The following is a 15,489-nucleotide window of genomic DNA, read 5'->3' as shown; positions in this document are numbered from 1 at the left end:
CAGATTTTTTTCACTCTGGTGAAACCTACAAGGATGTCATCACAGTCGTGATGCTTTTGTGGGAACATCATCACCTATCAGCGAGAGTTAGAGTCTGCAATCGCAGCTGCTTCCGAAGCATAAGCAGACCCTGGACGCCTATATTAAAATAAACCTCTACACACTGCACACAAATAATGATACAGGGAATGATTTAAAGGCTGCAATGCAAGGGTTCAGATTACAACACACGACAAATTTGCTTTATATATAGTGCCTTTCATGTCATGATGGCATCCTAAGGCGCTTAACAATAACAGCTTGACACTCAAGCTGGGGATGGGAGCTGAGGTGGGGAAAAATGACCAAAAGTCAAATAGAGAGGTCTTGAGACATTTGATGTCCTTTTGAAGAGATCATATAATAATAATAATCCTGGCATTTAGCAACCCTGAGCCTTTCACATCACAAGAATGTTTGTGGTGATTGTGTAATTTGTGGGCGAACTTGGTAGCCCATTTGCGCACAGCAACATCCCACAGACATCCATGAAGTGAATGACGATTTTTTTCTGATGGAATGTTGGCCACGACTCCAGGATAAACCCTTCTAATAATAATAATAATAATCCTTGCATTTGATATAGCGCTTTTCACGTCGGGAGGACGTCCCAAAGCGCTTCACAGAACACACTGTAAAGTGAATTGTTTCTAAATAGTGCCATGGGATGTGTACATGGCAGAGAGAAAGGAGGCATGTGCTCCCAAAGGGATAATAAACCTGACACCTCATCGTGGGATAAGTTAGCTTTCTGGTTTTGGTTCATTTCACAACCTAAAGCTGGAGAACAAATGAAAATCCCTCAACAGACTTTTCCTGAGATATTTATGCCTATTTTAAATCAGAAATACTGCATTCACTCCAGATCAGATCAAGGCAATAATAAGACACAGTTTATATTTTTAAAAATCCTATTTGTACAGTGCTTGGGACTGACCAATTTCTCATTATGGAATTGCATCACTCAAGATGATTGTGTCAATACTAATCTCACTTTCAGTCAAATTGTTATGATCTCAAATGGCAACATGCGGTAAACACCAATATTGACAGAAACAATACTCCATCGCTAAGCCCAGGATCCAATTTTATTGAGCCGATGCTCAGTTGGACCACCATTTACATTGGGAGTGGCACATCCTCAGGCACCATCTGGTACCTCGTCCCGAAGGAGCAAACCTCTCTGTAGTTTAAGTATACTAGTGCTTTCAGATACTTTACCTTCCACTCAGTGTAGAAGTAAAGGGCACCACGTGGATTCCTAGGGGTCCTCCATCTCCAGAAAACTCCACCTTCTTCGTTATATCATTGCTAAAAAAAAGACATATGAGGTTACTATCCAAGGACAGCTGGGCCTCTCTAAAACAACAGCTTTTTAACCCATTCTCATAAGCAAGTCAACAGTGTAGGGTGACTCGGCTATAATGAAACTGTCAAGGCCTCAAGGTTTTTTTTAAAAAATCAGATACGCATGAAACAAATCAAATGCGAGTAGCTTCATTGGATTGCAGTTCCCATATGTACCGTGCTTGGTCTTTGGCATTAAAGCAATTGGAAAAATGTCAATGTAGCGATGGCATGGTCTTCACATAATGTTGTTCAAAAGTGTGTTTGGTTTATTGATAAAAAAAATCAAAGCAGTTCAGTTACTCAAGAACTTAGTGCTGTAAATGCTCAGTACCCTAAAAAAAATGCTTCTTCCAGTAGCGATACTGATTGTTCTACTGATCATCATTTTCCCCCTTTCAATTTTCTCCCTTAACCTTTGTACTCACTACAGGCCGATTCAGTAATTGAGTGATTTGCGAGAGAGCATGACCCGTGGTTACTGGAAGCTCAGAGTAGGCAGGTGCTTGCTCAGCACCAAAATTGACATAACGAACGGGAAATGGGACGAGCGTCATTTTGTTTTGAGATGCTCATTACAGCACAGTGTCTAATTACTACAGGGACGCCACCAGATCTTCTCAGTAACTGAGCACGCAGTTGTAGCCAGTCAAAAGCATCCTCAACTGGGGTTGGAAAGCTCCAATACTGGCCCAGGGTCCTGTTGCCCCCCCCATCCCATTAAAATGAATAGAGCTGCCCTGGATGCAAGTACCCCTCAACCCCCCTGGTAACCTGGATCACAAAGCAGCTGAGAACAGAAGGAGACACAATTAAATTGGCGAGTCTCAGTGAGGCAAGACATTTAACAAACTTAGGTAACAAGTAATAAATCTATTCATTTCCATTGGCTTTTTTAGGCAGTCACAAGAGATTTTACTTCTTGGAAATCTGTTCCCTTTCACTGTGAAAACAAATGGCAAGATCATTATTTATTTAATTCAGAACTGTTCAGTGTTTTTAGGTTTTTTTAAAAAAAACTTGATATTTGAAGGTACCAAACATCCATGACAACTGGTAAAATTATTCAATTACGTGAACTGAGTTAATTACGTGAACTGAGTTAATTATGTGAAATGGTAAAATGTATCTGTGCTACTGTGTTGTAAATCTCTTCTCCCCCAATGTCAGGAAGGAAAGTTGACAGAAAACATCATCTAAATTGGATAATTAGATTTTGCAATGTATGCTATTTTTTCATTTAACCATAGCGATGCTGGATCTAAAGTCTCTTGATCATGTAACAAAGATACAAATAAATTGGTGAGTCTCTGTGAGGCAAGGCATTAACAAACGTATGTAATAAATAACAAATCTACCACTGTAGATTCAAAACACTGACTAGACTTACACATGCAGTAAAGCTCAAACAGACCACTTATTCACCCACAAAACACACAATGACTCTAATTTACAGTCCATCCTGTGAAGCACTCTGAGATGTCCTCCAGACATGCGGCGCTAGAAGTACAATGATTCTTTATATCAAGATGAGGAGGAGCAAAGAAAACAGGAATAATAAATGTAAAATTAAGATATTTCATGTCTGACATTTGCAATCTAAAAAGCTTTCCATATAAAAAGGAGCAGATGCCACCGCACTCAGACTTTCAGGCCCACAAAACCATTTCAAGCGTAAGATGAAGGCAATGTTAGATCCCAATAATCTTCTCCCCCAGTCCCCCACCCCCACACACTCAATTGTCTCCCTTTGTCTCCTGAGTGCAGCAACTTGTGTGGACATACTTGCACATTTGCGAACCTTGTTCTTTGCACAAGATTATTCTTTAAGGGGGAACTTCGACCCCCATGAAAGGGTTAAACAATAAGAATTCACCCAACTTTTCCAACGGTGCACTTGTCAGCAGGAGTCACTGGGCTGTAACGATTAGAAGCAGGATTGGTAGATTGCTTTCCCTTTCCCCAATCCAACAGGCACTGAGGCTAATGGTTGGTGTTGTGAAGCAATATTCTTACTGCAGACATGCTAATATGCTGCGCAACAATGAATGTGGTACGCAGCTTTCATGCTATGTGCCATTTGACATCTGGAAAAAAACACTGGAGTGCGAATTTCTCATGTTATGAGGAAATATGAAACACAGAGAGACAATTCGCATCATTTCCAGAGTTTATTGAAATGATGATTCATTGCTGGATTAAAACAAAACACTCTAGTTCAGTCTTACATAGGCTCAATTATAAGGATCTGCTGGTTGTAAGCCATATATTCTTAAATAAGGTTGTGGGTGGGTTGAGGGAAGAGCAGCACCAAAAATACTGCAATGTAAAGGCAGGACCTGAAATGGAGGAAGACGCGAGATTTATATAATACTATATATAAACGTTTGGCATAAAGTCAAAGCACAACAATTCCACTTTTGAATTCCTTCCCCTCTCCCATATGTGCCCATCTCTCCCAAAAATCCCCCACAGAACTTGACCCCATTTGCCCAAAGAGCTTTTGACCCTGTAAGCAAGATATTTCTTAACTATCACTGTTACCACTGTTGAAGACGGTCGCTATTTGATCAAGTATCATTGCTGTAATGCTCCTATTTACAGTCTAGTTTGAGTGGGGGACAGGGGGTGGGGGACACTGCACGGGCAGCCTTGTTTGCAAAGTGCTGACTCCGTTCAAATTAAGAGTCAGCGGAGGTGGACCAAATGGCAGTCTGCTCTCCCATACAACAACCACATGCTGAGCGTAACATGTGCAGCTCTCTCTTAGGAGAGGAAAACAAGATTAGATACACAAATATTGTGCATCAAAAGCTATTTTCTCGCTCTTTCACTCAAAGAAAAATACGCAAGCAAATATTATTCCAAGAACACAGGGAACAGAAAATGAAAGGATGAGGGATTAACCAAGGAAAGGCTTTGGCCAGACGTCTTGTTTTCTCCCACACACATTAAAGTGTGGTAACAAGAAAAACAACACTGGAAGATTAATGGATGTGAGCAGTGGGAGGCAAAACTAAACACACAAGACTACTCGTGAGATACAAACAGATAGAGTGCACCTCATCAGTGTGAATATTTGCCCTCATTTAACCTCTGTGGGTTAAAAGGGATCATTTCAAGAGTACACAATACGGACGGGGGAAATAGACACATGACACATTTGTCTCTCGACCAACAGTAAGAACCAGCGCTGCAGTTTCCAGAAATCAATTATATTAATTAATAATCCTTGCATTTGATATGCCTTATCACGTTGTTTCAAAGTGCTTCACAGGAATTTACTGTAAAGTGAAGTGATTGTGCACTGAAGCACCCACCAGCAATTCTCCCTTCAGCTTCCTCCCTGCAGTGTTGTGGGCAACTCTTAATCCCTGTTCTCCCACCTCTCAAACCAATGGCAAGGCTGAAACTAGAACCTCACACAAAGCACTGCATGTTACCCATAGACGGTGGATGGCTAGGGCTGGAGGGGGCTCAGCCTGTCAACTCTATCTGCAGCTCAACACTTAAAGACCCTGAAGAGGACCACAGCAGCAACTCCCACCACCAACCCCTGCCACCCCCACCCCCAAGCCCCCCAACCCACAGGCCCCTATTGCCCCTCTCCCAACTCAGCAGGCACCGGACGTTGTTACCTTTTATTGGCTGGTGGACCTATCAGTAAAGTCAACAGCTAACCTGTTTTAAAGGAGACCAACTATGTAATTGACTTTTACTCCCCCCGCCCGCCCAGAATATTTATATCCACAGTCAATGATGTAACTGCTCCAAAACACCTCAGGTTTACCCAGTTTGTAAGGTGGCGTGCTGATGAGAGCAATTAAGCATGTTGTGCTGAGGTCAAGCAGATCTGGAAAAAAGTTTTGAAAAACATATGCTTGAATTACCTTGTTAAGAATCTGTGGGGGAGGTGGAGGCAGGGGAGAATAAGATGGGGATAGATAGAAAGAGGGAAGGAAAGAGTTCTACAACAGACACAACTCTCTCCAGATTGAGGACGGGATGATACATCAGTTCCATTCATGCGCTTTCCAGTGGGCAAGTAACTGGTCAGGAGCTGATTCCTTCCCTATCACCTTAAATCAATGTACACCAACTCACTTCCTCTGGCATAAGAAGAGTGAACTCAGCACAGACCAGGACTAGTTCAACCTCGGACTCCTCGAATCTGCATGGCTCCTCTGCTGCACCAGGGAGAGCACTCATTCACGATCATTGAGTCAACCGTAGACAGAGTGTAGGATCCTGATTCACCTTACCTGAAGAGAATTTTCAAATGCTTGTCCGTGTGGCCCAAGTGGTCCACTTTTCCAGGGTCAGTTGAAGGGAAATTCACTCCTGCCTATTAGATGAGAGGAGAGTCATGGTTATTATGCAAGAATCTAACTGGGGAGGATCTCACAGGATTAACTGTTTGGGATCCATGTCTCAAAAGTTCAAATAATAAAAGATCCCAACTTGATATAGTGCTTTTCACGTCAGCAGGACATCTCAAAGCACGTCACATGATTTACTGTCAGAATCAGCAGGCAAGAGAGGGAGAGAGAGAAAGTAAAACTCTCTCACACACACAAATAAATGAGGGCATTCAAGGTTAACCCAGATTCTGAGGTATGGCTTCAGAAGTACCATCAGCTCTCTGATACCTTACAGAAGTGTAAACCTGGACAGTGAGTTAGTTTCCAAGGAAAGGTTGAGGATGAAATCAAGGTTGGTGATCATGTCATTTGTACGTAGAGAGGCTGTTTTGGTTCTCCTACTAGTTTATAAACCACTTGTTCAAAAAGTTTATTTTGCAAAGCCACCACCTACCGTAACTGTATAAAATAAAATTTGAAACCATAATTAAAAACAGGCTTAGCACACTGTGTCTCAGTTGCAATAATAACTGAGCTTTATAGGGTATAAAGTTTAGACTTCAAGTGCACACACCAGAAAGGTCTTTGGAACAGAGCAGATCTGGTGCATTGGAATTGCAATTTGCTTTACTGCCACATTAATTTCTTTAAAACAGTGGATCATAGTTAATCTCTCCACATGATGGTTTGTAAAACAGTTGAATTTCACAATCAGGAGTTGTAATCCTTTGTTATGACTTAAGACTGAAGTAACGAGTGGAGGAAATTCTAGCACCTTTCTGTTTGCATTCCAAAATTCCACACTGCTGGTCAATGTAAACACTGGAGTGTTTGAATAACGGTGCATTTTCTAAAACACATTGCTGCACTTCAAAACATTATAATTACTCCTTCGGGGGATTTCCAGTGGTCAATAGCTCTGGCCACCAAAACAAAAGAGGCTGTAGTTCTCTTGAACACATACAGATTTTGGTCAAAATTAATGCCCACACTCTTAGCCTTAATGCTTCTGGTCTTTGACCAATCAGCTAGTATCAGCAATCTGTGTATGCCACTTTCCCACCACGGTTAGGCACTAACCGGCAGATAACTGGTGTTTAGTGAAAAACAGTAATCAAACTGTCATTTTTGAGACACAAAGAGGGAGAAAGAAAGAGAGGGATACAGAGGAGAGCAACCAGAAATATTGAGGGGATGGAGGGATTGGATTATCAGGAGCGATTTGGTAAACTAGGTATGTTCACATTGGAAAAGAGAAGTTTGAGAGGTGATATGATTGCCGTTTTAAGATTCTAAAGGGATGAGATAGTGTAGATCATAACAAGCAGCTTCATCTTGTCCAGAATAGTAGAGCCAAGAACACTGCCCGCGCTTGAAGGAGCTTAAATTCAAAACAAATCTGCGGAACATTATTTCAGTGAGCAAGTGGTAAATCTATGCAACAGGCTCCCCAGGCAGATGGTGGGAGCAGAAAGTGTTGATTCATTGAAACGCAAATTAGATAGATTTCTTTCAGAAAATAATATTTTGGGATACAGTACATGAGTAATTTGAGCCATGACATATGGCAGGGTGTAGTATGCTTGGGAGAAACAGGCAACTTTGGACCTATGGTTCCCAAAGCTTTCCACCACTGGTGGATTTTCCTTGTCTTATGCCCAAGTCTTTTGTAGACTAATTGATAAAGATTGATTGCCATATTTAATCAAAATCTCCATTATTATTGTAGCATGTGACTACCAGGATGGTAGAAGGCAAATTAAATGGCCTTTTTTCGTCTAGCAATTCCTTTGTTCCTAGGGAGAGAGAGAAAAAGGAAAATATTGCAAAAAAAAGAGTAAGCAGAGAGCAAAAGATGGGAGAAAATGAGAGTGACGGTAAAGAGAGGCTGATTAGAGCATCCCACTGAAGTTCATCTTCCAATACCCTGAATCTCTCATGATGACATCCAGTTACTTTTTGAATAAACCAAATATTTGTGCTTTTGTTAATTTACATTCAACAGCTGTAATGGGTTTATAGTAACTTTGTCAAGACTTCTTTTTGGATCATTAAAAACCATCTTAATGCTTCAATGGAACAACGGTATGGATTGTATTAAGGAATAAGATCAGATTCTTCATCCAAACCTATTTAATGACCTTACAATTTGGGAAATTAATCCAACTGTTTGATTACTCTTCACTGAAGTTTTTCCAAACAACTGTTTTAAATTCACTTTTCACATATTTCCATTTACCTTTGCTGGCCTTACTTCTTTGGCTCTTTTTCAAGCAACAGTCTGGTTTTATTTTATTTGTACCATTTATTATTTTATATCATAGTTATCAACTGAACTCAGCCTCCAGCACTTTTGTCTCTGGTTGTGGAATAAAGCCCCCAAGTCAGAACTCCATCTTGTGGTTTAGGCTGACCATCAAGGGCAGTACTGAGGGAGGGTGGCATTGTCAGAGGTGCTGTCCTTCAGATGAGGCATTAAACCAAGCCACATCTACCTGTTCAAGTGGACTTGAAAGATCCTATGACACCAATTAAAAAGAGAAGAGCATTTCTCCCAGTATCCTGGTTAGTAATCATCCATATAAAATGATATTTCACTTCATGGGACCTTGTTGAGTGCAAATTAGTTGCCAAGTTTGTCTGGAAAACAGTCTTTGCACTTAGCAGAAATTATCTGTAAGGAGTTTTGTGAAATATTGATTTGTCTTCAATGTAACCATTTTTGTCTATTTCTAGTGCTCATTAACCATTTCCATCTACGACTTGGGTTTGGGTATAGGCCAGACTATTGAGATGAAAGTCTCTTCTCTCTGACTTTAAGCGATCCTAAGTTAACACATATGCACAGGATAAAAACTGCCTACGATTCAGTACAATTGGCAATCTCACTCTAAAGGAAACACAGGATACATTACATAGTGTGGGAACTTAAACTGTCATACTGTTCTAGTAGAGGGTGTTTTTCTGTAGTTGGTGTTATTATTGAATGTACAAGAAGCTTTACGTTCCCATGTTCCACCTTAGCTGAGAGGGTGATAACAGTGAAAAAGGTCTTGATTCCCAGCACTGAGAAGGGAATGTGTTGTGTGCTCCTCAGCGGGTGGGCATTCCAATTACACTGCCACGATGTGGTGCAATGTAAGCTTGGGTTCGTGACTCCCCACTGTTGCAAATCTCACCACATGTTCAGGAAGGGGAGCCAAGAATTCCTAGCAACCTGGCTGAGATCACAACACATTCAGAGCAAACCTTCTTGCATATTATTATAATGTCAACCACCTGCTGAACAGTGCAGTGCAGACCTTTACAAAAGTTTAACAACTTTCAAAACTCCATCACAGACTAGTTTGGTCAAATGGCCCATTTTCATGTTGTCATGGTCTTTGTAATAGATCAATGGAACTAATTTACATAGATTGTATAGCGCAGAAACAGGCCATTTGAACGACTAGTCTGCCAGTGTTTATATTCCACGCACGTCTACACCCACTCCTTTTTGCCTCCCATACCCTTCTATTCCTTTCTCCCTCATTTGTATATCTAGCTTCCTCTTAAATGCAACTATACTATCTGCTTTAAATACCACTTTGGACACATTCTCACTATCCTTTAATGAAGTAGATCCTCCTAAGTTCTCTTTTGGATCCCCTGTCACTGTCATACTCGTAGCATGCATGAAGTCCAACAGGTATGATCCAATATATAATACAACAAGCACCAAGTATTTCAGTAAAAAGCTGGTTAGAGTTGTGTTTCTGTACATGCCAACTACCTACAAAGAGATGTAACGGTTCTTTCACTTCTATCAAAAACTCTCCTCTTGTCAGAGTGATCGATTTCCTCACCAAACTCAGAACTGGCTATTTCTAAAGAATATTGTGTAAAATATGGTCAAGGATTTACTCCAGGAGGCTTAATCCTGTGTAAATCGTCCTGAAGTGAAACTCTTCAGGTCATCTAAACATGACTTAAGATTCCATTTGCCGACAATAAGACTCCAACAGATCAAGTTAAAAGCCTGTCAGATTTTATGGATGGCAGAGGGGAGAGGGATTGACTTTGACGTTCTTGAAGTCCCCAGCCTAGTAAAATAAAGTGTTTGTAGATTTATGGGGAGGGCAAAAGGGAGTTGGAAGATCTTATAGAAATGAGTGACAGGATCCTAACAGACTTCGATAGTGTGCTACTGTGTTAATAGTGACCTTTTGGGCTGTTAATTGAACAACACTGCTAGCAATTATTAACCAGATAAACAATGACCCCATACATTTGTTATCTACTCAGGAATGTCTGTAAGCAAGGATGAGCAAGCAGGAAGAATGTGAAAGCAGACAATGTGAAAGGTTTTAATTTATACAAACAACAACATGCAAACACTTTCTTTTGAAACATACAACTTGCACCAAGTAAATGACTTAATCCCTGTGTGAATAACTACAATTGAAGCCTTAGGGCGAAGGGGGAAGGGGGCAATAGAAGCTCAGGATAAAGAAATGATTTGTTTGATATTCCCAATTTCACTACACTCCAAACACAGGGAAATTTCACTACATTCCAGACACAGGGAATTCCCAATTTCACTATATTCCAGACACTGGGAAATATCTATATGTAGGTGGGATACATAAGTGGAACTCTGTTTGATTTGGATACTCTTACACATGAAATTCCATGTTTGTCACACAGTCAGCCGACCAAAAANCATAGGAGACAGTGCTCAAAGATGTATCTCATTAGGTCTGTGAGAAAGGTACTCTCTCTTTTTAAATTAATTTATTTATTTGTGGGATATTATACTTAAGTTGTGTAGTGGCATAGTGATCAACACCAAACATTACCAAACACTCATGCCTTTATCATCTCTCGGCTAGGCTTCCAATGCACTACTCGCTGGTTTCCCTAGTTTCATTAGCCATTAGCTCCGGCATCAAAGTTAAAATCTTCAAACATTGCACCCCACCTCTGGAACTCCCTCCCACAATATGTCTCTCCCCCTCAGTATCAGTATTGAAATCCTTTCTTAAAAAAACTCTTCAACTACATTGATATGCGGTTATTAGAAGTAAACAATGCTTCCCCAAAGTGTTGTTGGCTGGTTACTTTTAATTAAAAAATGTAGATCGAGATTTAGAAGTTGATATATTCAGCATTAAAGGTTCCCCGATTCATTATTTTTTCCAATGGGGCCTATATGGAGTACAGGAAACTATCTGCATATTCCTTAATTAGGCTGAGTCACAGAGGTAGCAAGTACCAATGTTCCAAAAACATTACTGTTGATGATTCTTTTGTAACACACATGCATTTCTCATAATGTCTGTAGTAAAAGTGGAAGGAAAGTCTCACAAGACTAGGATCATGGTTCAGAGTGCAAGCCATTCAAGACTCACACCTTCCTTTTTGTGAGGAGGAGGCAGGTGGGGGGGAAAGACAGGGACAGTTTTTTTTACCTCCTCTACAGAGATATCAAAGGTGCAAGCCAACCTACAGTATATCATCCACATTGTCATTTTTCATATGCAAGCCTGGAATGTGAGAGTCAGCAGATTATTTAACTATAGGGGCAAAGGGGATGCAATAGCTAAGACCGAATCTGTCCTCACCAGACATCCATGTGCATTGAACAGGGATCAGAAGTGAGAGTCCTGGCTTGTCTTTCCCCTCACTGCCTCAGGGGCCTCTGAGGCCAATTGCAGAGCCACGACAGAGGCCCAAACAAGCATTTTCATGGAGATAAGCGATGCAAGGCAGATGAACAGTATCCGCTGCAGACACAAGGCGTACCCAGCAAATGGATTTTGAAAGCATGAAATTAAACATGGGGGAACTGCACAGACTAATTGTCATCAGTAAGTGTTGGTTACTGAAATCTGAAACTGCCATCAGGAGCACTAGACCAAATACAACTTGGTGCTGTCAACCACCACAAGCGAGCGTTGCAAAAGTTTACAGTTTGTCATACGTTTAATGTCCTCCTCCTGCATTCTGGAGAACCGCTCATCACCAGCATGTCCTTCCCTGAAAGTGCTCAACCCACCCAGGAGTAGGTTCGGTACAGTTGATTGCAATCCATTCGTTTCTGCCCCCATCATCACTGCTGCTCCTCACATAAGCGCACCTAAACCAATTTAAAACCGACCATGACAGAACTCAGTGCTGTGACATGGGCATGACTATACACCCTCCCAGGATAATAAAGATAATAGACAGTGACTCATTCCACTTTTCTTTCACTGCCGCTAAACAACAGAATGGAGATCTAAAAGATACAAGCAAAGAATCGTGGCTGCAACAAAAAATTAGATTTCACGGTGCATTTTCTAGGCATGCAGCAACCAGACAGGATTCCAAGAAAATGCAAAAGGGTTGAAAGGTAAGACTCTCAGATTTCCTTCCAGGCCCCTTTCTGAATTCTTATTTAATAATACTAATAATAATCCATGCATTTGATATAGCGCCTTATCATGTCTTTGAGACGTCTCAGAGTGCTTCACAGAATATAAAGTGAATTGACTGTGTATCTGGTGGGCGAAATCAGCAGCCAATTGCACAAGCAAGTCCCATAAACAGTCATGGATTGAGTAACCGAATGTTTTTTTTAAGGAATTATTACCCGCGGAAAAGCGAACCGTCAGTCGATTCACAACTGGGTTCCTACTTACTGCAAGGTAAACAGAGGTGTGTGGAGTAAGGAAACTTGCCCAATGTTTCACCCTCCAGTAATCGAACCCAGATCTCTTGCTTGCGAGGCGAGTGCTCTAACCACTGAGCTACAGGACTCTTATCTGTTCAGTAAATGGGTGTTTTTGAGCACAGCAGTGGTTAATGCTCCACTATGGAACTACTTCTTATAAAAAGGTATCTTTGGTAATGACTGCACACTTTCTCAGGTCTCGGTAGAATAATTACACACTAAGTTATACATTAGATAGCGGGTGCAGATACACGTATTGTAACATGCCTCACTACAAAGAGAGTACCCAGGCAAAAAAAAGGGCCAACTTCCAGGTCGTGAAGTCACTGTAACATCACTTCCTGTGCAAAGGAAGCACTGCTAATGTCACTTCCGGCATATTTCATATGTGCGGTGTGCACAGGAAGCACTGCTGATGTCTCTTCATAAAGGAAGCGCTCCTTGCGCAGAGGGTGCATGTGCAACACACAGGACATGGCAATGGCACAATCTGGAAATTAGCCCTTTCATAATGCGGCATCTGAGACATTGGACCCAGCCGACCAAATTCTATAGGGTCGCCTTGTACAATGAGGGGCTTCCAGTGTTCTGTATATCAGGGCAGTAATCAGTGGCTGAATGGATTGAGAAGGGATTGGGGGAAAGTGGATAATCTAGTCGGACAGGTTGTCAGCCTTATTCGGGTACACGAAAACCTCCTTTTCCTTTCAGTTTAGTACAGTATAGTAATTGATATTGATTTGGCCTCTAAAACTCTGCCCAATTGATGCAATCTGCCTGTAGTACTATTCTCCCTCTGCAAGTTCACTTACACAAGTCTCTCTTCTTCCCTTCACAAAATGCCAGCTTCCTGCACATAGGAAGTGGCGTCAGTAATGACTTCACAACTCAGAAGACTGTCATTTTTTAGGGCAGAAATCTTGCAAGTCAATGCTGTAAAACAGTTAGCACGAGTCCACAGGTCTCCAGCTCTATAATCATTATTATAACAGGGTGCTCCTGTACAAATCAGAGAATAACTTCAAGGCTATAATCTTGTCATAGAGCCTAGATGAATTCACAGAAAGCAAATAAAATAATAAAGATGGAAAATGTCACTGTCCTGGACTTTAAGAGCTTTACTCAAAAAGTGACATTGGGAAGATGCTCAATCAGTGACATAAAGCAAATAGTTGTGGAAAATTAAAATCACTGTCATGTTAATTTGCCCCCAATTACTTCCTCAGCTGTCCTTCCTCCCCCCATCTCCAGTTCCCTAAACAAGACCTCTTTCCTCCACCACCATCACACTACCCACCTCCGAACATAATAATAATAATAATAATAATAATCCTTGCATTTGATATAGCGCTTTTCACGTCAGGAGGACGTCCCAAAGCGCTTCACAGAACACACTGTAAAGTGAATTGACTGTATATTTGTGGGCGAACGCGGCAGCCAATTGCGCACAGCAATGTCCACAAACAGTCGTAGATTGAAAATGACCAATTTAATTATTGTTTTTGGTTTTTTGGAGGGATTATTATTAGGTGTGTGGAGTAAGGAAACTTGCCCAAGGTTTCGCCCTGCCTGGAATTGAACTCAGGTCTCTCGCTTGCAAAGCGAGTGCTCTAACCACTGAGCTACAGGACTCCAAAACATACCTCATCCTCAACCCTCATCCACGTGTTCGTCACCTCCCGGTTTGACCACTCCAATGCCATCACAATGCACAAACATTGACTGTGCTTAGTTACCTCTGCCCTCCCCCTGCTCAGCGTGAGGCTTTGTCACTGTTAAGCGCTCCGTGGTGCTGCCCTGCATGAAGGGTGCTATATAAATGCAAGTTGTTGCTGTATTGGTAAGATTTCAATGGGACCATCCTGCACAAAGCATCATATGGCCACACATTGATTGGGCAATAACTAATTGCCTTTTACTACTGAATTAAATTATTTGAGGGTTTTGATCAGGTATTACCTTTGCCTTTCAGGTCTCTCTGAGCCACACTCATTCAAGAAAAGATTTTTTAAAAATCGGGGGTTCCGTGAAAAATTGACCACCGAAATTATTTATGTATACCATAACACCTTTCACGTTGGGAGGCCGTCTTCAGGTGGATATTCTGCAAACCCCCTATCAACCTGTCCGCTCCCTCCGCTCAGCCGGCTCCGGCCTGCTCCACGTCCCTTGACCCACCCGTCCCACCATTGGAAGGAGAGCCTTCAGCCACTCTGCCCCCAACCTCTGGAATTACATCCCCCAATCACTCCGCCTCGCCCCCCTCCTTAGCCTCCTTCAAGTCCCGCCTCAAAACCCTCCTTTTCAACCATGCCATCGGCCATCCCCCTTCCCCTCCCTTCTCCCCCCCTGACCCCTGCTCTGGTCTGAAATGCTGTACACTGTCCAGCACCTTGGGATGTCCTCCCGACGTGAAAGGTGCTATACAAATGTACAAATGTAATCTTGTTGTTTTGTTTATTTTCGTCGGCAAACATGGCAGGCAAGTTGTACACTGCAATATTCCACAAAGAGCCATGAAGCCAATGACCAAAAGAAGCCAACAGATAGGAGGAAAGATAAAGTAGGGTCAAGGGGATAAGGAGGAGAGAGGTCCGGAAAGAAGAGAGTCAATGTTCAGTAGGGTAGTTAAAAACATGTGACAGATAAAATTAGCTTTAGGAATGAGGAGAAAAAGATCTCCTCAGAACTTGGGAATACTCTTGTTGAGAATTTTCAGTATTATTGAAGATCTATAACTGCCAAGGTTCGTCTTCAGATGCTGAACTTATTTCAGTGACACTTTTACAGCTTTTACTCTTTATTTTCACCCACAAAATACAGTCAATCCACTTTGCAGTATATCTTGCAAAGCGCTTTATGATGTCTCCAGGCTCTATATCAAATGCAAGGATTATTATTTTTTATTATTTTTCATTCAGAAACCCATGGGTGTGATCACTGCAGCAGCCCACTTCTATCATTCAAAGGTGCAATAGTTTGCCTCTTTGCATTAATTATTTCTATCCATCAGACCCAAGCACGTTTAAAAGGTGAAAGAAATTAAGC

At 41.5% G+C, this 15,489-nt stretch overlaps 1 protein-coding gene across 1 annotated transcript in view; it reads right to left on the bottom strand.

The window, feature by feature from the left end:
- The window catches only part of pard3bb (par-3 family cell polarity regulator beta b), a 394,398-nt gene that overhangs the window by 237,543 nt on the left and 141,366 nt on the right, over window positions 1-15,489 (bottom strand). The window contains exons 6-7 of the mRNA XM_042336226.1: window positions 5,649-5,731; window positions 1,261-1,350 (exon numbers count right to left, since the gene is read on the bottom strand). Coding sequence (XP_042192160.1) covers window positions 1,261-1,350; window positions 5,649-5,731 — 173 coding nt within the window. The remainder of the gene's footprint in view (window positions 1-1,260; window positions 1,351-5,648; window positions 5,732-15,489) is intronic.

The sequence above is a fragment of the Callorhinchus milii genome, unplaced genomic scaffold (assembly GCF_018977255.1).
Source record: "Callorhinchus milii isolate IMCB2004 unplaced genomic scaffold, IMCB_Cmil_1.0 Scaffold6, whole genome shotgun sequence".
NCBI lineage: Eukaryota > Metazoa > Chordata > Chondrichthyes > Chimaeriformes > Callorhinchidae > Callorhinchus > Callorhinchus milii.
The sequence above is the reverse complement of the archived record's forward strand: the minus strand, read 5'-3'. Positions and strand labels throughout refer to the sequence as shown.